The 23,844-nt window shown below is 44.6% G+C and overlaps 3 protein-coding genes across 5 annotated transcripts in view; 1 reads left to right on the top strand and 2 right to left on the bottom strand.

The window, feature by feature from the left end:
* LOC140206771 (uncharacterized) overlaps positions 1-16,800 on the bottom strand; it is a 27,380-nt gene extending 10,580 nt beyond the window's left edge. Inside the window, exon 1 of the mRNA XM_072274980.1 lies at positions 16,686-16,800. The gene's annotated coding sequence lies outside the window, so the exon portion shown is untranslated. The remainder of the gene's footprint in view (positions 1-16,685) is intronic.
* LOC140207919 (uncharacterized) overlaps positions 2,848-23,844 on the bottom strand; it is a 78,487-nt gene continuing 57,490 nt past the window's right edge. Inside the window, exon 2 of the mRNA XM_072276459.1 lies at positions 2,848-8,715. Coding sequence (XP_072132560.1) covers positions 7,639-8,715 — 1,077 coding nt within the window. The 3' untranslated portion in view covers positions 2,848-7,638. The remainder of the gene's footprint in view (positions 8,716-23,844) is intronic.
* On the top strand, positions 16,481-23,844 carry LOC140206766 (uncharacterized). Of its 3 annotated transcripts, none has more exons than XM_072274971.1 (2): positions 16,481-17,283; positions 21,220-23,844. In XM_072274971.1, the coding sequence occupies exon 2, from the start codon at positions 21,538-21,540 to the stop codon at positions 23,353-23,355; it is 1,818 nt and encodes a 605-aa protein (XP_072131072.1). In that variant the 5' UTR covers positions 16,481-17,283; positions 21,220-21,537; the 3' UTR covers positions 23,356-23,844. The 3 variants fall into 3 exon arrangements, with proteins under 3 accessions (XP_072131072.1, XP_072131073.1, XP_072131074.1); XM_072274972.1 differs by having other exon boundaries at positions 20,941-23,844; XM_072274973.1 differs by lacking the exon at positions 16,481-17,283 and adding an exon at positions 17,459-17,546.

The following is a 23,844-nucleotide window of genomic DNA, read 5'->3' as shown; positions in this document are numbered from 1 at the left end:
TCAGTCACTGTGATGGTTAAACATTTAACACAGAGCATTCATGTGAGAATTTAGCCTTTCCTATTTTTCTGAGCTTCTCATAAACTTGTACAGTTTAGTTAAGCTTTGCTCCAGAATTTCCACACAATTAAAAGAGTTTATTACATTTTTTTTTATTTTTAGTTTTGGACCACTGAAGTAATTTAACTATTTAATAAATATTATTATAATTCATAGTTAAAATCTATTGTTATGAATTAAGTTCTACTGCTGCCGCAGAAACAACAAATTTCATGACATATGCTGGTGCTATTAAACCTGATTCTGATAAATGGTATGGGAGACCCACAACCGGTCACCTGATCCCAGATACCGCAGATCATAATGCGAGATTGAAGCCTTTTCTATTTATCTGCATTCCTCAGAAATGACAACAGTTCAGTTAAGTTTCCTTCTGAGGTCACACAGCAGAATCTCAGTCTGTCTAATATTTCCACACCATTAAAATGGGGAATTTGTTTATCTTTATCACGTACCGAGCTACAGTGAAAATCTTGCCTGACGTACCAGCCACACAGATCAATACATTACAACAGTACATTAAGCTGATATACGACAAAACAATAACTGTAACAAAGCATTATGGCTGCAGAGAAAGTGCAGTGCAGATAGACATATGGTGCATGGTCTTGTCGAGTTACATTGTGAGGTCGAGTCTATTTTATCATACTGGAGACCATTCATTTGGCTTATAGCCACAGACAGGAAACCATCCTTAAGCCTGGTGGTACATGCTTTAAGGCTTTTGTATCCCTTCCCCGATGGGGGAGAGGGTTTGCAGCAAGAATGTGTGTGTTGTGAGGATCTTTGAGAACACGGCCTGCTTTTCCGACACAGGGGAAGTGTAGGAAGAGTCCATGGAGGGGAGGCTTGTTTCTCTGATGTTCTCTACTCTCCAAAGTTCTCTGCAGTTCCTTGCAGTCATGGGCAGAGCGGTAGCCATATGAAGGCGTGAAGTATCGACAAGAAGCTCAGAGACCACGGCCTTCACCCTGCCTTGTGTAGCTGGATCCTGAACTTCCTGTCAGATCGCCGGCAGGTGGTAAGAGTGGGCTCCCTCACCTCTGTCTCTCTGACCCTCAGCACACATACCCCACAGGGTTGTCTCCTTGGCCCCCTCCTTTACTCTCTGTATTCCCATGACTTGTGTTGCCACCCACAGCTCCAATCTACTAATTAAATTTGCTGACGACACTACACTGATTGGCCTAATCTCAAATAATAACTTTCAATCGATCAAATGCCTCCAAACAAGGCTCGGTCCAAACAAACTTTTCACCCTTCTTCAGGAGATTAGTCAGAGGAAGAGCGATATCAGCATTCTTCCAAAACTTACGATAATATCCAACCATCGCTGGAAACCTTTCAAGAGCTTTCTTACCAGTTGGAATAGGAACTTCAGAAATTGCCTGAACAGGAGCCAACTTGTCTTGACCTACTACATAGCCAAGATAGGTCACAGTGGGACGGCCAAATTCACTCTTAACTGTAAGGCTGGACTGGGAAAGCCTGTCAAACAGCTTTTCTACTGCAGAGATATGCTCTTCCCAAGTGTCACTCCCTGTGACTAACTCATCAATATAGGCAACTGTGTGTTCTAACCCTCAAATTACAGAATCAATCATTCTCTGGAATATTCCTGGAGCATTTTTCATTCCAAACAGCAAAACATTGTATTCATACAACCCAGTAGGTGTCACAAATGCAGAAATTTCTCTACCTCTGTCCGTCAATGGAACATACCAATACCCTTTCAACAGATCAATCTTTGTAAGAAATTTACCTTTTCCAACCTTATCGATGCAATCATCCACCCTAGAGAAAGAATAGGCATCTGTTTATGTTACCGCATTTACCTTCCTATAATCAGTGGAAAATCTAACACTACCATCAGGTTTGGGCACAATAACACAGGGTGAGCTCCAATCTGATTTTGAAGGCCTAATAATAGCCCAATTTCTTGCTCAGCCAATTTACGCTTTTCTACATTCATGCGATATGACTGCTGTTTAATCGGTTTGGCTTGACCAATATCTACGTCATGTACTGTGACCGTGGTTTGCTTGGGAACGTCGGGAAATAAATCTTTAAACTTCAGAATTAATTCCTCAGCTGTTGTTGTTGCTTTGGCTGCAGATGAGCCAACTTGTTATCAATGTTTTCTAGAACAACCAAGTTCATTAGCCTAACTGGAACCATGTTTGGCTTGTAAAAAGTTTCAGGCTACATCCACACTAGACCGGATAATTTTGAAAATGCCGGTTTGGCCTAAAAACGATAGGCGTTCACACCAGGTGTTTTTCAAAATACCTCCGTTCACATTAGAATGGATATTTGGGTGAATCTCCTCCTACTGGGCATGCGCAAGACACACGGAAAACAAGCGGAGAGGAAACGGTGTACTTGGTGCGCGTTTGTCCAGTTGGACTAGAGAAACTTAAAAGAAAATTGTCAAATGAAAGACTTGGTGCGCGTTTGTCCAGAAATGTTTTCTACAGCCATAGTCTCTTCATCGATGAAAGGGACGACAGCTACAACTAAATGCAATAAGGCTTATTACTGGGCAAAAGTGAAATTTGCTGTTACCTCATTTGTTTACCTTTACTTTTGCCATGTCTTTGTGTATTATTTTGCTGTATTTAACATGTGCAATAAAATGAGTTACTGGGCAAAGGTGACAATTGCATCTATTGAATGTTTGCACAAGCAATACATTAATACATTACTTGCACAAGCGTGGCGGTGGACCAACGCAAGTGCAGAACACGGGCGCGGGGACAGAATCGGGAGGCGTTATCACCGTAGCAAGCATGGAATCGGTTTCCAGAAGGGTATATACCTGAAGCCTTGGGTTTGGAGAGATTCCAGGAGCGATGCTAGACTTGGAACTAATGTCCCTAAGAACCATGAAACAAGGTTACTCACACCCGAGTTGACCAATGAACTGACAGCTCCTTGTTGTGATCACAGGGTCTTTATCCTGCATTTTCTGATGGAAAGCAGGTGTGTGTAGTTGGTGGAACCTGGGAATGATTAGAAATTAAACGAGGGGATTGAAGCCCAATTCCTGAGGTAAATAGTAAGGTGGTGGATTGCCAGAAGAGTCCGTGACAAATAAAGCATCTTGTTAAATGTATAAAACATGTCTGCATCAGTGTTATCTTGTATCTCCATACAATGTTACATTAGGCTGTTACACATCTATTGTGAAAGAAGTACTTGCATAAATAGGTAAACTACCTTCACACAAGCAAGGACAGAAAATAGGGCAAAGTAAGTATACTTATTTATTCAGTAAGCTATGGGTCAAAGTATTTGGTAAGTACATTTTTAACTCCTCAGGCTTCAGTATTGTTGCCGTCTATTCTGAAATTGTTAGGTTGTGTGGGAGGTTGCGTCAAGAAAACAATGAAATGTCGCGCTGCCGCCATCTGTACCAGCACGTCATGACAGCGTTTTTAAAAATATCCGTTTACCCCGTCCACACTGCTCTGCACAATCGGCGTTTTCAAATTTACACACTCTGGAGGATGTTGAACAAAATCTCCATTTTTGGGGGAGGAAAACGCCATTTCAGTGTGGACAGAAGGACAAAACGAAGAGCAAAAGCTTCGGTTACAGATTTATCCGGTCTAGTGTGGACGTAGCCTTAGATGAGTCAATTGTTTCATTCTCAGGGTTGCTAGATTCATATATTTTGACAACACTCACAGATGGTGCCTGCTTGTCAAAATAAGGCTTTATCATATTTATGTGTACCACCTGTGTTAGTTGACGTCGGTCGGGTGTTTTAGTAACATAATTCGCATCATTACTTTGAGAGACTATTTCAGACGGTCCACTGAATTTCCCCTGAAGTGGATTCGTCAACCTTCGAAATAAGGCAAGCACCTTATCCTCCACCTGGTATTTTCTTTCACAAGCCCACTCATCAAACCAACACTTCATTTTGTTTTGAGAAATCTTTAATTTTTGTCTTGCTAGACTACAAGTTTGGTGTAGTTTATTTTTGAACTTCAAAACATAGTCTAACAAGTTAACATGTACATCCCCATCAATCCACTGTTCCTTTAACAAGGCCAAAGTTCCCCTCACTCTATGACCAAATACAAGTTCAAAAGGACTAAAGCCCTGTAACTCCTGTGCTGACTCTCTTACTGCAAACAAAAGCAAATGTATTCCTTCATCCCAGTCTTTTCCATTTTCAACACGGTATGTCTTAATCATTGTTTAGAGGGTAGAAGGAAATCTTTCTAAAGCCCCTTGTGATTCCGGATGGTACTCAGAAAATGTAATTTGTTTAGCTCCCAGTTCATAAAATACCTGCTGGAACAATCCAGATGTAAAATTACTTCCTTGATCAGACTGGATTTCTTTAGGTAAACCAAATAAAGTAAAAAACTTGGTAAGAGCCTTCGCTACAGTTTTAGCTTTAATATTTCTGAGAGGTATTGCCTCTGGGAATCTGGATACAGTACACATAATAGTTAGCAAATACTGATGGCCGGATTCAGTCTTTAGCAATGGGCCAACACAATCCACTATAACTTTAGAAAAGGGTATACCAAATACAGGTATAGGCCGGAGTGGGGCCACTGGGGTGACCTCATTAGGTTTACCCACAAATTGATAAGTGTGACAGGTTCTGCAAAAGGTCACAACCTCTTTCCTCAAATTAGGCCAGTAAAATTGTTTCATAATCCTGTTTACAGTTTTATTCACTCTGAAATGGCCACCTCAGGGCATACTGTGGGCCAAAGCTAAAATTTTAGTCCTATAAACTTTAGGGTCTACAACTTGGTGAACAATTGCCCATTCCTCACTCACAGGTATAGCAGATGGCCTCCACTTCCTCATTAACACTCCATCCTTGAGATAATACCCTACTGGCACTTTCTTAATCTCATTATCTGAGAGAGCTGTTTCTTTTAAAGCTTCAATCTCAGGGTCTCGGTTCTGTTCTGCTATAAACTTCTTCCTAGGCAGGGATAAATCTATTCCATCAGACTTACTACCTGAATCTTGTTGAAACAATGAAGGCAGAAAAGTCCCTGACAAGTTATCATAACCTGAATCCCGATTTTGGCTATCATGGTTATCAGAATCATGCTGCCCAGAATCGTCTGCATTGGCAGACTTTTTAGCCATACTTCGAGTTACTGCACAGGAAGGATAAATGTTAAAATCCATCTGTGGGTCGTCAGTGGTTGGCTTAGTTGTCAACTGCACAGCAGGAACAACTTTACCATCTGCCCGGTCATTCCCTAACAGCAAAGTAACAACTTCCACCTGTAAACCGGAGCATAATCTGATCTTAACAGGTCCCGAAACCAACACCGAATATAAAGTTACCCTGTGCAATGGCACAGAAACCATGCCACCCCCAATGCCTTTAATAAGATTTACCTCATCTATGTCCATCTCATCACCAAACTTTAGAACACTAATATAAGTGACTGAGAATCCCCAGTATCTCGAAGAATTGTCACTGGTACTGGGGTTGACCCTTCCTTTACTAATACAAACCCATCTGGCTTAAAATAATCAAATACCTTCTTAACTCGGTCAGACCCCTCAGTCCTTAACTGAGCCTCAACAGAATGTTCAGAACCCTGTGGGTTTATAGGTGCTTCAACATACTGATTCACAGGCATTTGGGACTGCTTCCTTTTCCTTTTTCTTCTTCAGGACGGAACAATTAGCCATCATATGACCAGCTTTCTTACAATAGTAACAAGTAAGACAAGAATATTTCTCCTTCAACTGCTGCCCTTCATCCTTGCACTTGTTAGTAATCCCAGCTTTAATTTCTGGTTTACACTGGTTATCCCTGCTACTCTTCTGGAAACTCTTATTCGGCGTAAACTTAATCTTATGAGTTAAAACAAACTCATCTGCTAATCTAGCAGACACCTGCAAAGTGGCAGCATCCTTTTCATCTAAATACATGTTTATGTCATCAGGGATGCACCTTTTGAATTCTTCAATTAAAACCAACTCTTTCAAGCTGGTAAAATCATCATTTACATTTTTATATGTGTACCAGCGGTCAAAACACACAAATTTCTCATAAGCAAATTCCATATAACAGATTTCCTCAAATTTCTAAACTTTTGCTTCTGGGACCAACCCGTAAGCTTTGAGCACAGCCTGTTTCACTATGTCCAAAACAGCTGCTTCATCAACTGTCAAAGTAGAATAGTCTTGCTGAGCCTTCCCCTTAATTACACTTTGTAAGAGGATAGGCCAACCCTCTTTTGGCCACTTTAAACTCTGAGCAAACTTCTCAAAATGCTGGAAGTATTTATCAACATCCGCCTCTTCAAATGGAGGTACCAATTTAACTTCCTGACTGGCCTCAAACTTATCACCAGAGTCTAATGCCAGACGCCTTTGCTGCAATCTCTCCATCTTTTCCAGCTCAATCAGCCCGTCTTTGTGCTTCCTCCCTCTGTTTTTCTGCCTCTTCTCTGTTTTTCTGCTTCTCTGTGCCCTCCTCATTGTCAATTTCACCTTAGCAAATTTTAACCTTTTAGCAATACTCAACAACCCAATCCTTCTGGCATCCTCTCATGCCTCAGAGACTGGCGCTTCCAGAAATCTATCAACATCCATTGCTGCTGATTTTCCACACACAAATAAATCAAAAGGGATTTCCCCAATGAAATTGATAATTAATCAATAAATATGCCCCCGAATTTGTTCATATCCCGAACGCAGGTCTCAATTTTGTTGCGCTTTAGAAACAAACCAGCAGCAGTAGACTACACCTGGAGTCTGGTTTTGATGTTAAAACCACTGTCATTACGAGTATCTACTTATAATATAGTAACTTAAGCAAGATAAACAAAAGTGAACAGTATTATGTGTATATATGTGTTTAAATACAACTCCCAAAATATTGAGCTCTGGGGAAACCAGGCTTAGAGTCTTGAGATGAAGTATGAAAGTTCAGTTCATCTATGGAATAGGTGATGAGAGAGAGATATTTGTAATCCAGGGTAAATGTCAAGAGAAGGCAATTATGTCGAATTCCACAGGTCCCATGTTGGTAAAACAAGAGAATAGTCACTGTAAATTTTATTCGTCGTCGTTCCAAATCCACATACGAATTATCACCGAAAGTGACTTTTCACAAGGGGTATCATCTTCAAGTGAATTACCACACCGCACCCAGGCACATAAGACATAAGTGGTCTTCACAGGATACCCCAAATCCAATCCACTCCAATGGATCAAATGAGGTGACAACCACACATGCAATGTACGCTGTTTCGATAATTAACCCACCCTTCTGGGCAAAGTATAGTTCTAAACAGTGACCCTTGCCACTAGTTCCCTGGTTTTGATCCTTCCATTTTTCTTCCTTTGACTCTTAGTGTTTGTGCCCTTGGTTAAAACTGAACAAGCTGTGAGCGATATAAACAAGCTGCAAATCAGACTGATTAGCCTTCTTAATCTCTCTCTCTCTCTCTCTCTCTTAAAATGACAGTCCACAGCAAACGAAACCAAGGGATTCATTAACAACGGCCACTCCCCACTGTGAACTGACTGGTGTGCCCGTAGTTGAGATGACTGAGTGAATCCCTTCCCACATTCTTAGCAGATGAACGGCTTCTCCCCAGTGTGAACTCGCTGATGTCTCTGTAGGTAGGATGACCGAGTGTATCCCTTCCCACAAACTGAGCAGGTGAACGGCTTCCCCTGTGTGTGAACTGACTGGTGTGCCAGTCGGTGGGATGACTGAGTAAATCCTTTCCCACATTCTGAGCAGGTGAACGGCTTCTCCCCAGTGTGAACTCGCTGGTGACTCCGTAGGGTGGATGAATCAGTGAATTTCTTCCCACATTCTGAGCAGGTGAACGGCTTCTCCCCAGTGTGAACTCGCTGGTGACTCCGTAGGCTGGATGAATGAGTGAATCTCTTCCCACAGACTGAGCAGGTGAACGGCTTCTCCTCAGTGTGAACTCGCTGATGATTCTGTAGGTGGGATGACAGAGTGAATTTATTCCCACAAACTGAGCAGGTGAACGGCTTCTCCCCAGTGTGAACTGACTGATGTACCAGTAGGTGGGATGACTGAGTGAATCCCTTCCCACATTCTAAGCAGGTGAACGGCTTCTCCCCAGTGTGAACTCGCTGATGATTCTGTAGGGTGGATGAATGAGTGAATCTCTTCCCACAGTCTGAGCAGGTGAACGGCCTCTCCCCAGTGTGAACTCGCTGATGTACCTTAAGTTGAGATGAATGAGTGAATCTCTTCCCACAGTCTGAGCAGGTGAACGGCCTCTCCCCAGTGTGAACTCGCTGATGTACCTTAAGTTGAGATGACTGAGTGAATCTCTTCCCACAGTCTGAGCAGGTGAATGGCCTCTCTCCAGTGTGAACTCGCTGATGTATCTTCAGTTCAGATGAGCTAGTGAATCCCTTCCCACAGTCTGAGCAGGTGAATGGCCACTCCCCAGTGTGAACTGACTTGTGTACCAGTAGGGCGGATGACCGAGTGAATCCCCTCCCGCAGTCTGAGCAGGTGAACGGCCTCTCTCCAGTGTGAACTCGCTGATGTAATTTCAGTCTAGATGAGTGAGTGAATCCTTTCCCACAGTCCGAGCAGGTGAATGGTCGCTCCCTGGTGTGAACTCGCTGGTGAGCCATTAGGTCAGATGACTGAGTGAATTCTTCCCCACAAATTCAGCAGATGACCAGCCACTGCCCAGTGTGAACTGATTGGTGTGTCCACAGGCGAGAAGACCGACTGAATCCGTTCTCACACACAGAAGAGGTGAATGGCCTTGTCCCAGTGTGAACTTGCTGATGTACCTTCAGTTGAAATGACCGACTGAATCCATTCCCACTGTCTGAGCAGATGAACGGGTTCCCCCCCGTGTAAAATGACGGGCATGTCAGTCGGTCAGATGATCGAGTGAATCCCTCCCCACATCTGAGCAGGAAGGATGATCAAGTGAATCCCTTGCTCCACTTCTTAAATATCTGGACAGAGACAGAAAAACTGATGTGTTGTGTTCGAGATTCCCATAGACAAATTCCTTGTCATTCTTAACCTGTGAAAAGATTTACAAAATTCATCAATGGGTGAAGAACAACATTTCAGATGAGATCACTTGAGTTGTCAAGGTGTGATCTGGCATCACACTGTTACAGTGAAGTTCAACTCAAATTGGAGAGAGAAATCATCTTCTAACTGGGCACAGTGCTGGTATCTGGAATGACCATCAAACTTTCTGATGCTCTTTCTGTCTCAATAAGAATGGGCCATTTCTGTCATCTCCAATCTGTGACCTGGCTCAGTTTGACTCTCTCCATTGGTATTATTCCCTGTTCCCACTGAGCTGCATGGGTTCCTGGCCCCACAGTAACTGAAACATTCTCACGCAAATAGCCGGCAGTGCATCCCACGCACCCACCACTCTCTGTGTAAAAAAACTTACCCCTGACATCCACTCGGTATCTGTTTCCATCAGCTTACAACTATGCCCCCTCGTGTTAGCCATCTCAGCCCTGGGAAAAAACCTCTGACTAGCCACACGATCAATGCCCCTCATCATCTTATACACCTGAAAAAGGCTCTAAACATAAACAAGGAAATTATACATTGCTTTGAGGATTTGTTAGAAGTATACAAAATTATGAGAATATAGATAAGGTAAATGCAAGCAGGCTTTTTCCACTGAGGTTGGGTGGGATGCCAACCAGAAGTCATGGGTAAATGGGAAAGGTGAAAATTTAATGGGAACATGTGGAAAAGCTCTTTATTGAAATGGTTGTGAGAGTGTGGAATGAGATGCCAGCACAAGTGGTCAATATGAGCTCAGTTTCACCATTTCGAAGAAGTTTGATAGGTACCTGGATGGTAGGGGTATGGAGGGCGATGGTCCTGGTGGATTAGACAGCTTAAATGTTTTTTCAGCATTGACTAGATGGGCCAAATGGCCTGTTTCCATACTGAAATTCTCCATGTTTCTATGACAGAGAAGCTGGCCAAACTTGTTTGGAAGGGAAAAGGTAGGAGTGACAATGGAGCAGCAATGGCTGGAGTTTCTGGGAGCAATTCGGGAGCTGAGTGATCGATACATCCCAAAGAAGCAGAAGCATTGGAAAGGCAGGAGGACACAACCGTGGCTGAAATGAGAAGCCAAAGCCAACATAAAAGCCAAAGAGAGGGCAAAAAAAAGAGCAAATACTATTTGGAAGCTTTTAGAAAAAAAACAGAAGACAACTAAAATAAAAGTCAGATGAGCTCAGGGCATTGATTTATGATATTGCAGTCATTAATGAGTCTTGGTAGCTCCCAACAGTCTGAGGCATTTAGAGGAACAAAATATCCGGGGCCTCAATATCTCTTGAAAATCAAGGTTCCCTGCACCAGTTAACTTTCAACTTTTATTTTGGCAGGCACATACAAATTAGACACCCTCAAAATTTCACTTCTGAAGGCCTCCCACATACCAAGTACTCCTTTGCCAAAAAACAGCCTGTCCCAAACCACACTTGTCAGATCCTTTGATACCATCAAAATTGACCTTTCTCCAATTTAGAATCTCAACCCATGGTCCAGACCTATCTGTTTCCATATTTGCTTTGAATTTCATGGCATTATGATCACTGATTTCTGCCACCAGCCCTGGATCATTTCCTAACAGCTTATCACACACTTCTATGTTGGGTATTCTACGTACTGATTAAGGGCACATTTGACAAACTCAAACCCATCTAGTCCTTTTACAGTATGGGAGTCCCAGTCAAAATATAGAAAGTTAAAATCAGTTACTGAATCAACCTTTGTTTCTTGGCATGGTCTGCGATCTCTCTACAAATTTGTTCCTCTCAATCCCTCAGACTGTTGGGTGCAACCAAATCCCAATAATGGCGACAATATCATAGTTCCCTGTCCTGAGCTCATCTGGCTTTCCTACGATGCTTCTTGCATTGTGATATCCTCAGCTCAGCACATTCATCACACCATGCTCAACCATTTCATCACTCGCTCTATCTGAGGTCTGAACAACTTCTGACAGATGTCAAGAAAACAACCTCTCCCTGATTGTCACAAAAACAAAGGAGGTGATTGTGGACGACAGGAGGAATGGAGACAGGCTAACCCCATTGACATCAATGGATCTGGGGTTGAGAGGGTGAACAACTTTAAGTTCCTCGGCATAAACATCACCGAGGATCTCACATGGTTGTGTTTTGATAAGAGCACAGCAGCACCTCCTTCACATCAGATGGTTGAAGAAGTCTGGGATGGGGCCCCAAATCCTAAGAACCTTCCAAAGGGATACAGCTGACAGTATCCTGTCTGGCTGCATCACTGCCTGGTATGGGAACTGTACTTCCCTAAATCGTAGGACCCTGCAGAGAGTGGTGCAGATAGCCCAGCGAATCTGTAGGTGTGAACTTTCCACTATTCAGGACATTTACAGAGACAGGTGTGTGAAAAGGATATTGGGGACCCAATTCACCACCACTACAACCTGTTCCTGCTGCTACCATCCAGGAAACGGTACCCCAGCAAAAGGACCAACAGGCTCTGGGACATCATCTTCTACCAGGCCATCAGTCTGATTAATTCATGCTGATACAATTGACTTCTATGTCTTATGTACAAACTATTTATTATAAATGACTCTAAGTTACACATTTAGATGGAGACGTAAAGATTTCTACTCCTCATGTATATGAAGGATGTATGTAATAAAGTCAATTGAATTCACCCTCTCCACTATCTGTTCTGTCATTCTGGCTCCCATTCCCCCCTACAACTATTTTAACCACATCACCCCCTCCCCCACATGAGCACTAGCAAGCCTTACCACTAGGATATTAGTTCCCTCTCATTCTATTCCCCTAAGTAATGAATCCCCTGTCATCCCTTTGAATTTTTTCTGCTAGGTAATCTCCCCAACAGTTTCTAAAGTGGTCCACCTGTTGTTGTGTGGGATAGCAACAAGAGTACACTGCAATGAATATTTAACCTCATTCCCCTTCCTGACTCTCACCCAGTTTCCTGTGTCCTGCACCTTGGGTGCAACTCACCTCTCCTCATGTCATATCTATCACTCCCTCCATCTCCTGGATGACCTGGAATTCACTCATTTCAAGTTCCAGCTCCTTAAAGTGCAGGGTTACAAGCTGCAGCTGGATGCACATCTTGTAGCTGAGGGCATCAGGGACGCTGGAGATCTCCCCACCTTCCCACCAATGTGCCCTCTAATTTGTAATGACCAGCGTATACATAAATCTTGTACCGTGCATTTTTTTACCCAGTGACAACATGTGCACAGTGAATTTTATATAGAGAGAGGTATTCATTTTAACAGCTAGCAAATCACTGTCGATAGGAACTTTGATCTCCTCTGTGTTCGATCAAGTTCACCTGCACTCTCACACAAACTATGCAGCAGGCCTGTAACGGGTAATGAAGTATTTTCTCACCAGAGCTTTTGCACATTGTCCATCTGTGGTTTGCTTGCTAAATTACACTTTAAAAAGTCAGGTGTCCAAATATCACTCCACTTCATTCCACTTGCGAATTCTCCAGCAACTTTTGTATCACCACAATACACACAGGTAACACCAGTTTCTGTATTGGACATAAATATTTTCCCTGAATCCTCCCGAGGAATTGAGGATATATTAAAAAATCATTTCGAACCTATGTAACCTCTGGCTAAAAGAATAATTGGGACTGAACAGGAATGTTGAACTGAAGTAAACTCTGTCATCAGCAGTTAGCTGAGACAGGCTCATTATCAGTTCTCTGCGGCTTGCAGAGAGACAGACTGAGAGCTGATAACATTGTACATTGTACCTTCGTTAGTTGATAACATTATACATTGTACCCTCGTTTGAGTAAAGAGAGGAGGACTCACTGATAAGGACAGGAATGAACATCTGTCTGTAATTAAGTCAGGACCTTACAAAGGGAACAACGGATAAGGACTGGATGGTACATCCTTCTGTAACTAAATCCTTATGAACTCTCTTATCTAATTAATTAAGTTTTACACCAACAGACATGATGGCTGTACCAGTTCAAATAACATCTACCAACAGTAAGGTATGCGGCTTACTATGTATAAATATACGGCTGTAACCTGACTAACTCATTCCACTTGTCAGTTGGTGGCAGTGCTTACATGCCTTCCCTTTGACAACTGGGTCTCAAACTCCTGCAGCAGAATACGCAATAAACTGTGGTGATGATAAGAAGCTGGTCTCTCAAGTTTTATTCAGATTTAACTTCAACATTCGGCGTCACAAACAGGATCCCAATATCGGGAGTGCCAAGCAGACTGTGGTGGGATATTACCTCATGAGAAAAAGCAGTAAATTTGATATGGAAAAAGAACTCTGGAAAGAAGTGGAAGTTGTTGAAAAGGGAATGGAAGGAAAAGGCAGATGTAAAGAGGAACAGTATATTATTAGCAAGTTGGAGGAATAATGCATGTGACAAACGGACAAAGGTATGTACTGCAGAAGGAATGCCAAAGGTTGGGAGAGGCTAAAACCGGAGTGTGAATGGTGGATGGGCGTTGAAAACGAGAGCAGGAAAAACAACGTAAGCAAACCAAGGCTGGCTTACATAGGAGGGAAGGGCAGGAACGTCAGTCTAAAGTTCTAACTGATAGGGAAACAAGGGATCCCGAACACATGTCTGGCATACCGACCCGTGCACCCGTGCTCCTGAACCCCAATTCTCCCAGTACTCAGATACGGTGGCGGCTCAGGTAAAACAGCGGCATCAGGGGAGGGGAGGTCCCTATACCCTGAGATCCAGAAAGGGAATACCGAGGATTATACTGAGACAGGGAGGGAAGAATCCAATAAAACCCCAGAGTTAATGGCTCCACAAAGACAATTGCCGACCCGAATGATGCCCAGTCCACGAGCAGGAGGAGGGACAGCCCTCAGTGATTCCTGTGTATGCACCCTGGAAGCCTTAAGAAATGATAATGATCATGAATCAGGCCCCACATAGAAAAGAAAGACCAGCACAGTTTGCTCAGTATGTCTGCAGTACTCTACAAATGCTTAAAGTGACCCCGCAAGATTTATTCGGTCTCTGCTGCACGATTCTCTCAGCTGATGAGGGGCGGAAATAGAAGGCAGAATTGAGATACCAAACCTATCAGGAGTTACAAGCGGGAAACCATAATGAGAATGAACGGACAGACCAGATAATTCAAGCATTGGAAAGGGCTCTCCACCAACCTGTAGATATCACTAAGGTACTTTAATAAAAACCTAAGCCTGGGGAATCGGGACCAGACTATTGGGAGCAATTTGTGGCCTGCTACAGCACTTTCGCAGGAGACCAAGCCTTTAATGATGGAAACATAATTGTACACACCTGGGAAAGGAGGGAATGGTTGGTAACCTGAAACCCGCACACACATCAGACAGCTTTTTGCCAAAAAAAATCTCTCACCTCAGTTTTAAAGGGAAACATCTTTATTCTGAGACTGTGCTGTCAGATTAATATCTAATGGAAACATCCTCTCCGTGTCCACTGTATCCAGGCTTTTCAGCATTCGGTAGGTTTACTTAACCGTACATCTCCCCAGCACCCCCACAGTCCCTCTGAACTCCATTGAGCACAGGCCCAGAACCATCAAATGCTCCTCATACTGTGACGGGGGTCCTGAATTACCCTATGAACTGTGCTTTTGAAAAGAGAGATAGAGGGGTATGCAACACCAGACACCTTGTTAAAAGAGAGAGAAAGAAGGAGAGAGAGAGACGAAGACTGCTTTGAGATGTTGTTATGGTTTTTCAGCAGTATGTTTACACTTTTGCAAGGACACTCTCAGCTTCTGTATTCTTACAGAGAGAAGGGAGGAGCTACTTGATAGGCAGTTGGTATTCAGTGCGGTGAGATAAATAGAAGGTCAGATGATAGAGCTACAGACACAATGGTTTTGGACACTGAATGAGCTTTGTTGTGCCCATAGAAAAGGTGGGTTTTGGAGAATCGATCAGCGGCTCTTGCAGTGTGAAAAGGGTGTGACCGGTGGGGAGCTATTTGTGTGTCCAACCCTCGCGTGGGTTGATAATTCCACCACATAAGAACGGCCCCCTTTGTTGTGGTCACAGTCAGTGACTTCAAAAGGATTTCAGAGGACAACGGGAAGATCAACACCATCAGCTCACCTGAAGACTCAAATCTCTCCCTCTCTCTCTCTCTCCATCACTACTCAACTCAATACCACGAACTGAACTGAACTTTACTCATCATCGTAAGACGATCTATTTACCCCTAGACTTGAAGAAGCTTGGTTTTTATATATTCCTATATATATATATTCATTGCTAACCTGTTTGACATATCTGCATTTATATTACTGTATTGCATAGTTACTAATAAATAATATTAGTTAATAACAATACTGGACTTCAAAGTGTTTTCCATTCTGCTGGTTCTTTAGCCCGTCACGGCATACGTGACAATACATAAAGCCGATCATTCCTGAGATTATTCTTGTAAACCTTGTCAGCAACAAATGTACAGAACTCATTTCCAGGAATAACAGACATATTAGTACCAGGGAAAAGTTGTGCTTTCTTTCATGTTCTACTATCACAGAATGAGCCAATTGCATTCCCAGGTTAAAACAGGTTCATTTCAGGAAATATAAACCAGACCAGGGTGAGTGACATTAAAAAAAACTGGAATTACCAGAAACACTCAGCAGGTAAGGAACAGCTGTGGGGAGAGGAACAAACTTAACGATTCAGGTTAATAACGTTTTATCAGAATGGCCTCACACATTTTCAGTTTTTAGTGCCGATCTCCTGCATCTTGGGTTTATGTTTTATTTCCACTGCCTGATAGACAGGTGACAGTGAGGGGGAATTTCCAAACACAGTTTGAACACTGGTCTATTTTATTTCTACTGATGCAAACACAGAGCAGCCACTACCTGTGAGGATGGAATGGGAACGCATCCTCTCCTCAGGTTACAAGCAACACACATAAAAGTTGCTGGTGAACGCAACAGGTCAGGCAGCATCTCTAGGAAGAGGTACAGTCGACGTTTCGGGCCGAGACCCTTGTCCTAACTGTACCTCTTTCTAGAGATGCTGCCTGACCTGCTGTGTTCACCAGCAACTTTTATGTGTGTTGCTTGAAATTCCAGCATCTGCAGATTTCCTCGAGTCTCTCCTCAGATCAGCAGTCATTGTTTCCAAAGGAACTCCAGAAACAAAGATCTGATCCCAGAACTCAGCGGCTCATAAACCCGGGCAGCTCGACCCCGGGTCCATTTGACTTGGATCAGAAACTGTGATACACCAGGACCCAGCCTCACAGAGTCAACAGCTGAATCTGCCACTCACACACCACCCCCACGGCTGGCACACCACGTGATCCTACGTCACAAAGCGGAGGGCGGGGCAGATCTGCGGTAAACAGCCTCACGTGACCGGCTGACGGGACTCCCATTTCAATTCTGTGGAAACAGACAGCCTGGGCTCCTGGTTTGGATCGTTCAATGCAGATTCAGTGAAGTCTACACATTTCTGACGAGCCCAGATAACTGGGTACTGAATGAGTAACTGGCCCTCAGTTCGGGGATCACGGCCCACATCAGATCTCCCCGCTCGGGATCGGTCTCAATACTCACCGATGGGAAAGTGAAAACTTCGGCCCGCGGACAGCGATCCCGACCTTTCCCGATCCCGCTGCCGCAGATGAATCGGCTTCAGCAGTGAGCGGAAAGGAAAACACCACCCATCTGGATGCAGTGAGCATGCGCGGCGTCAGTGTTACATCATCCAGAGGGCGGGGCCTCGGAAACATACGCGCAGATGCTGCCCCTCCGCGGTCAAATGGGAGGGGCAAATGAGATCACGTGACTGGTGGGGTTTCCCACCACAGGCAGAGATTCCAGTTGCCCGCCACTCTGCCTTTGTAAGAGGGTTGTACTTTGGTATTAGATGCACGGAATACCAGTTGCTATAGAGTATGTTGTTTATGGGAGCCGCTTTCTGTGTTAAAATAGCTGCTGAGTTTTCTATACACACAAAAAAAAACTGAGGTGTGGACATGGAAGCGGTGCTTGCGGAAACTTTTAATGGTGCCCTGGTTACCCATAAAGCCGGGAGTTGGAAATTTAGCCGTCGCTGAAGCACCGATCAAATTCGCAGCCGTCAGGATTGCGCATTTTCCCGAATATCACTCATGCGCGCAATACACAAAGGCCTCGGGAGGATCGGCAAGAGGTAAGAGAGAATCTCCGGGCGGGATTTTAATACCGACTTCGGGACAATTGTTGTGAGATGCGGATACCGTGACCCGCAATCCCGGGACAGTCCTGCTCTCGGCCCTCTCTCTCAGCCCCACGATCTGCACACGGGCCCCAGGGAGCTTCCGGCTGATGAGGGAATGGGAACCGCTGGATCTCTCAGACAGAGCTGAGCTCCAGCTATCTAAATGCAAGGATTGGGAACTCGGGGAAAGGGAACATAATCTTTTACATCACCAGGTGAGAAAATCACCTTTGTTCTACTTCCAATCACAAACAAGAGAAAATCTGCAGATGCTGGAAATGCAAGCAACGCACACAAATTGTTGGAGGAACTCAGCATTAGTACTCTTTTCCATAGATGCTGCCTGCCCTGCTGAGTTCCTCCAGCATTTTGTGTGTTTTGCTTGTTCTACCTCCTCTTGTTCTGGACTTTTCCACCCGTGAGAACATGTTTTGACCCACTCTGTCTGGGTACATAATGATATCAAACACCTTTGCACTGGGCAACAAGTAGCTTTCACATCACAAGTGTGCCAGACTCCAATGGGACAGACTACTGCCCTTCCCTTCATATTCATTGACATTGCCATCAATGAGTTTACCACTGTCAGTCACCTGGGGGAGGGTTCAGGGGAAATATTTATGTACAAAACAGAAACTGGTGTTACCTGTGTGTATTGTGGTGACGCAAAAGTTGCTGGAGAATTTGCAAGTGGGAAGAAGTGGAGCGATATTTGAAAAAATGACTTTTCATAGCATCAGTTAGCAAGCAAGTCACGTATGGACGGTGTTCAAATGCTCTGTCGAGAAAATCCTTCATTATCCACTACAGGCCTGCTACATAGGTTGTGTGAGAGTGCAGATGAAGTCAATCAAACCCAGAGCAGATAAAAATTATTATTGACAGTGATATTGGAGTTGGAGCTGGGAATGAATGAATTCTGGATTAATCAGGAGTCGGAGGGGTGATTGATATGACATTGAACAGAGGTGAGTTACACCCAAGGTGTAGGACACATGAAACTGGGTGAGAGTCAGGAAGGGGAATGAGGTTAAATAGCCATCGCAGAGTACAGTACTCTTGTGGCCATCCCCCACAACAACAGGTAGACCATAGAAAGGGTGCAGAGGAAATTTACAAGGACTTTGTGTCGATTAGGGAGCATGGTTTATGAGAATAAGTTGAGTGATCTCAGCCTTTTATCCTTGGAGCGATGGAGGATGAGAGGTGACCTGATGGAGGTGTACGAGATAATGAGAGGCATTGATCATGTGGATAGTCAGATGCTTTTTCCCAGTGCTGAAATGGCAAGCGCGAGAGGGCATAGTTCTAAGGTGCTTGGAAGTGGGTATAGAGGAGACATCAGGGGTAAGTTTTTTTTTATGCAGAGAGTGGTGAGTGCATGGAATGGGCTGCTGGCGGTGGTGGTGGAGGCAGAAACAATAGGGTCTTTTAAGAGACTCCTGGATGGCTACATGGAGCTTAGAAAAATAGAGGGCTATGGGTAAGCCCAGGTAGTCCTAAGCCAGGGTCATGATCGGCACAGCTTTGTGGGCAGAGGGGCCTGTATTGTGCTGTAGGTTTTCTGTGGTCTATATATTCTACCACTTTAGAAACTGTTGGAGGAGGTGGGGGGGGGGGGGTTACCTGGCAGAGGAAAGTCAAGGGGGTGATGTGGGTTCAGTAGTTAGGGTACCAGAACTAGAAGGGGACTAATGTCGTAGTGGTAAGGCTTGCTGGTGCTAGTGTGGTGGAGACAGGCTGGGTTAAACTGAAGTTGTAGTGGGAATGGGAGCCAGAATGACAGAACAGATAGTGGAGAGGGTGAATTGAATTGAATTGACTTTATTACTTACATCCTTCACATACATGAGGAGTAAAAATCTTTATGTCACATCTCCGTCTGAATGTGCAACGTGCAATTTTTAGTAAGTTATAATAGAACACGACAGTCACTATAACTTAGAAATGCAATTGTATCAGCATGAATTAAGCAGTCTGATGGCCTGGTGGAAGAAGCTGTCCCGGATCCTGTTGGTTCTGGCTTTAATGCTGCGGTACTGTTTCCCAGATGGTAGCAGCTGGAACAGTTTGTGGTTGGGGTGACTCGGGTCCCCAATGATCCTTCGGGCCCTTTTTACACTCCTGTCTTTGTAAATGTCCTGAATCATGGGAAGTTCATAACTGCAGATGTGCTGGGCTGTACACACCACTCTACAAAGTCTGTGATTGAGGGAAGTACAGTTCCCATGCCAGGAAGTGATGCAGCCAGTCAGGATGCTCTCAATTGTGTCCCTGCAGAAAGTTCTTCGGATTGGGGGCTGCATTTCAAACTTCTTACAACGGTCTGAGGTGAAAGAGGCACTGTTGTACAGACCACATGAGATCCTCTGTGATGTGTCTGACGAGGAACTTAAAGCTGTTCACCCTCTCAACCCCAGATCCATTGGTGCAAATATGGGTTAGCCTGTCTCCATTCTTCCTGCAGTCCACAATCAGCTCCTTTGTTTTTGTGACAATGAGAGAGAGGTTGTTTTCTTGACACCAGAGACCTCAGGGCATGGAATGTGATATTGTAGCTATTGCTGGGACTTGTTTGCACCCAACAATCTGAGGAATTCAGAGAAATAAATTTGTGGAGAGATCACAGACTATGCCAAGAAAGAATGCTTCATATAGTGAGCGATTTTAAATTCCCAAAGATTACTGGGGCTCCCGTATATAAAAGGACTGGATGGGTAGAGTTTGTCAAATGTGCCCGAAGTCAGCACGTAGAACTCCCGACATAGAAGTGTGCAATAAGCTATTAGAAAATAATCCAGGGCTAGTAACAGAAATTAGTGTATCGGAACACTTTGTATGTAGTGATCATAATGTCATGAGATTCCAAGTTAATATAGAAAAAATGAGGCCTGAACCATGGGTTCAATTCTCAATTGGAGGAAGGTCAATTTTGATGGTATCAGAAAGGATCTGACAAGTGTGGATTGGCACAGGCTGTTTTCTGACAAGGGAGTACTTGGTAAGTGGGAGGCCTTCAGAAGTGAAGTTTTGAGGGTTAGGGTTTGTATGTGCCTGTCAAAGTAAAAGTTGAAAGGTAGCTGGTGCAGGGAACCTTGGTTTTCAAGAGATATCGAGGCCCCAGATATTTTGTTCCTCTAAATGCCTCAGACTGTTGGGTGCTACAAAGACGCATTAATGACTACAATAATCATAATTCCACGCCCTGAGATCATCTGACATTTTTTTTTAGTCAGCTTCTGTTGCTTTCTAAAAGCTTCCTAGCAGTTTTTGCTCTTTTGTTTGGCCTCTCTTTGGTTCTTATGTTGGCTTAGGCTTCTCATTTTAGCCTCGGTTATGTCCTCCTGCCTTTACAATGCTTCCACTTCTTTGGGATGTATCAATCACTCAGCTCCTGAATTGCTCCCAGAAACTCCAGCCATTGCTGCTCCATTGTCACTCCTACCGTTTCCCTTCCAAACAAGTTTGGCCAGCTTCTCTGCCACAGAAACATGGAGAATGTCAATACAGAACCATGCCCACTCTGGACGATCAGAACGGTAATCTATATGAGGAGACAAAATAGATGGGGGAGATTTAAAATTTTTTTTTTGCATCTCTATTTTTCAGGAGTTGGACACAGAGTCTATAGAAGTGAGGCAAAGCAGCATCAACTTCATGGACCCTGTACAGATTACACAGGTGGAGGTGTTTCCTGTCTTAAGGCAAATTACCGTGGATAAATCCCCAGGGCCTGACAAGTTGTTCCCTAGGACCCTGCGGAAGACAAGTGCAGAAATCGTCAGGGCCCAAGCACAGTGTGATGTCAGATCACATCTTGGTGACTAAAGTGATCTCATCTGAAATGTTGCCTTCACCCACTGATGTATTTTGTAAATCTTTTCACAGGTTAAGAACGGCAAGGAATTTGTCTCCCAGAATCTCAGAGACAACACACCAGTGTTGCCCTTCTTGTCCATTAAGAAGTGGATCGAGGGATTCACTCAATCATCCTTCCTGCTCACACTGTTGGAATGGATTCACTCGGTCATCTGAACTGAAAGTCCATCAGCAATTCCACACTGGGACACGGCCACTCACTGTTCTGTATGTGGGAAGGGAATTAGTCAGTCATCCCACCTGCGGACACATCAGTCAGTTCACACTGGGCAGAGGCTGGCCACCTGCTGAATTTGTGGGGAAGGATTCACTCGATCATCTGACCTAATGGCTCATCAGCGAATTCACACCGGGGAACGGCTATTCACCTGCTCGGACTGTGGGAAGGGATTCACTCGCTCATCAAACCTACTAGCTCACCAAACAGTTCACACTGGGGAGAGGCCGTTCACCTGCTCAGAATGTGGGAAGGGATTCGCTCGCTCATCCAACCTGCAGGCACACCAGGCAGTTCACACAGCGGAGAGGCCGTTTACCTGCTCAGACTGTGGGAAAGGATTTATTCTGTCATCTCAACTGAAGGTACATCAGCGAGTTCACACTGGGGAGAGGCCATTCACCTGCTCAGACTGTGGGAAGGGATTCATTCTGTCATCTCAACTGAAGGTGCATCGGCAAATTCACACTGCGGACAGACTGTTCACCTGCTCAGACTGTGGGAAGGGATTCACTCGGTCATGTCAACTGAAGGTACATCAGCGCATTCACACTGGGGAGAAGCCTTTCACCTGCTCAGAGTGTGGGAAAGGATTCACTCAGTCATCCCACCTACAGGCACACCAGTCAGTTCACACTGGGAAATGGCCGTACACCTGCTCAGACTGTGGGAAAGGATTCACTAGGTCATCTGGCCTAAAGACACACCAATCAGTTCACACTGGAGTGTGGCCATTCACCTGCTCAGAATGTGGGAAGGGATTCTCTCAATCATCCAACCTTCTGGCTCACCAGTCAGTTCACACCAGGGAGAGGCCGTTTACCTGCTCAGACTGTGGGATGGGATTCACTTCATCATCTAACCTACTGAGACACCAGTCAGTTCACACTGGAGAGAGGCCGTTCACCTGCTCGGATTGTGGGAAGACATTCACTCAGTTATCCAGCCTACAGACACACCAGACAGCCCACACTGGAAAGAAGCCATTCACCTGCTCAGACTGTGGAAGAGGATTCACTCACTCATCCACCCTACGGAGACACCAGTCAGTTCACACAGGGGAGTGGCCATTCACCTGCTCAGACTGTGGGAAGGGATTCATTGGGAGATTTCAACTGAAGGTTCATCGAAGAGTTCACACTGGGGAGAGGCCATTCACCTGCTCAGACTGTGGGAAGGGATTCACACAGTTAGCTCGCCTACAAGCACATCAGTCAGTTCACTCTGGGGAGAAGCCATTTACCTGCTCGGATTGTGGGAAGAGATTCACTCAGTCATCTCAACTGAAGGCACATCAGCAAGTTCACACTGGGGAGAGGCTGTTCACCTGCTCAGACTGTGGGAAGGGATTCACTTTGTCATCTCACCTGCTGACACATCAGTCAGTTCACACTGGGGAGAGGCTGTTCACCTGCTCAGATTGTGGGAAGAGATTCACTCAGTTATCCAGCCTGCAGACACACCTGGCATCCCACACAGGGAAATGGCTGTTCAACTGCCCAGACTGCGGGAAAGGATTCAATCACTCATCCACCCTCCAGAGACACCAGTCAGTCCACACTGGAGTATGGCCGTTCACATGCTCAGACTGTGGGAAGGGATTCACCCGGTCATTTCAACTGAAGGTACATCAGAGAGTTCACACTGGGGAGAGGCCATTCACCTGTTCGTTGTGTGGGAAGGGATTCACACAGTTAGCTAGCCTACAAGCACACCAGTCAGTTCACACTGGGGAGAAGCCATTTACCTGCTTAGACTGTGGGAAAGGATTCACTCAATCATGCCACCTGAAGCTGCATCAGCGAGTTCACACTGGGGAGAGGCCATTCATCTGCTCAGTGTGTGGGAAGGGATTCACTCGGTCATCCGACCTATTGGCACACCAGGCAGTACACATTGGAAAGAGGCCATTCACCTGCTCAGACTGAAGGAAGGGTTTCACCCATCTATTTGGTCTAAGGGACACCAGTAAGTTCACACAGCGGAGATGCTGTTCACCTGCTGTGACTGTGGAAGGTGTTCAGTCATGTATGTAACTTTATGACACACTACTGTAGTCAGAAAAGTTTTAAGTTTATGAATTCTGCAATTATTGCTGCTGCTCACCACACCCAGTTCTGCACCCTGGTCACTGGGCATGGGAGAAGTTTCTTCTACTGCATATTCACCTTTAATGGGACTGGAGTTTAATATTCTGGATCTGTGACAAATAAATCAGTTCTGTTTTAAACTCTGTCTCCGGTACTTAGTGAAACAACACCATAAGATACCACGTAACGTGTGTTCTACTGCTGCTGATACTTTTACTGGGTTGTGTGTACGTGACACTGGGAAGAGTTCTCCAACTCTCAGTCAGGTGCTCCACGCTTCTTTGTCACTATCTTGTCTGCTCAGATCGTTGGGATGTCTCCCATGGA

Source organism: Mobula birostris, chromosome 13 (genome assembly GCF_030028105.1).
Source record: "Mobula birostris isolate sMobBir1 chromosome 13, sMobBir1.hap1, whole genome shotgun sequence".
Lineage (NCBI taxonomy): Eukaryota > Metazoa > Chordata > Chondrichthyes > Myliobatiformes > Myliobatidae > Mobula > Mobula birostris.
The sequence above is the reverse complement of the archived record's forward strand: the minus strand, read 5'-3'. Positions and strand labels throughout refer to the sequence as shown.

Coding starts and splice junctions, on each gene's coding strand:
- LOC140206766 (XM_072274971.1), top strand. CDS start 21,538: ATGGCTCATCAGCGAATTCACACCGGGGAACGGCTATTCACCTGCTCG.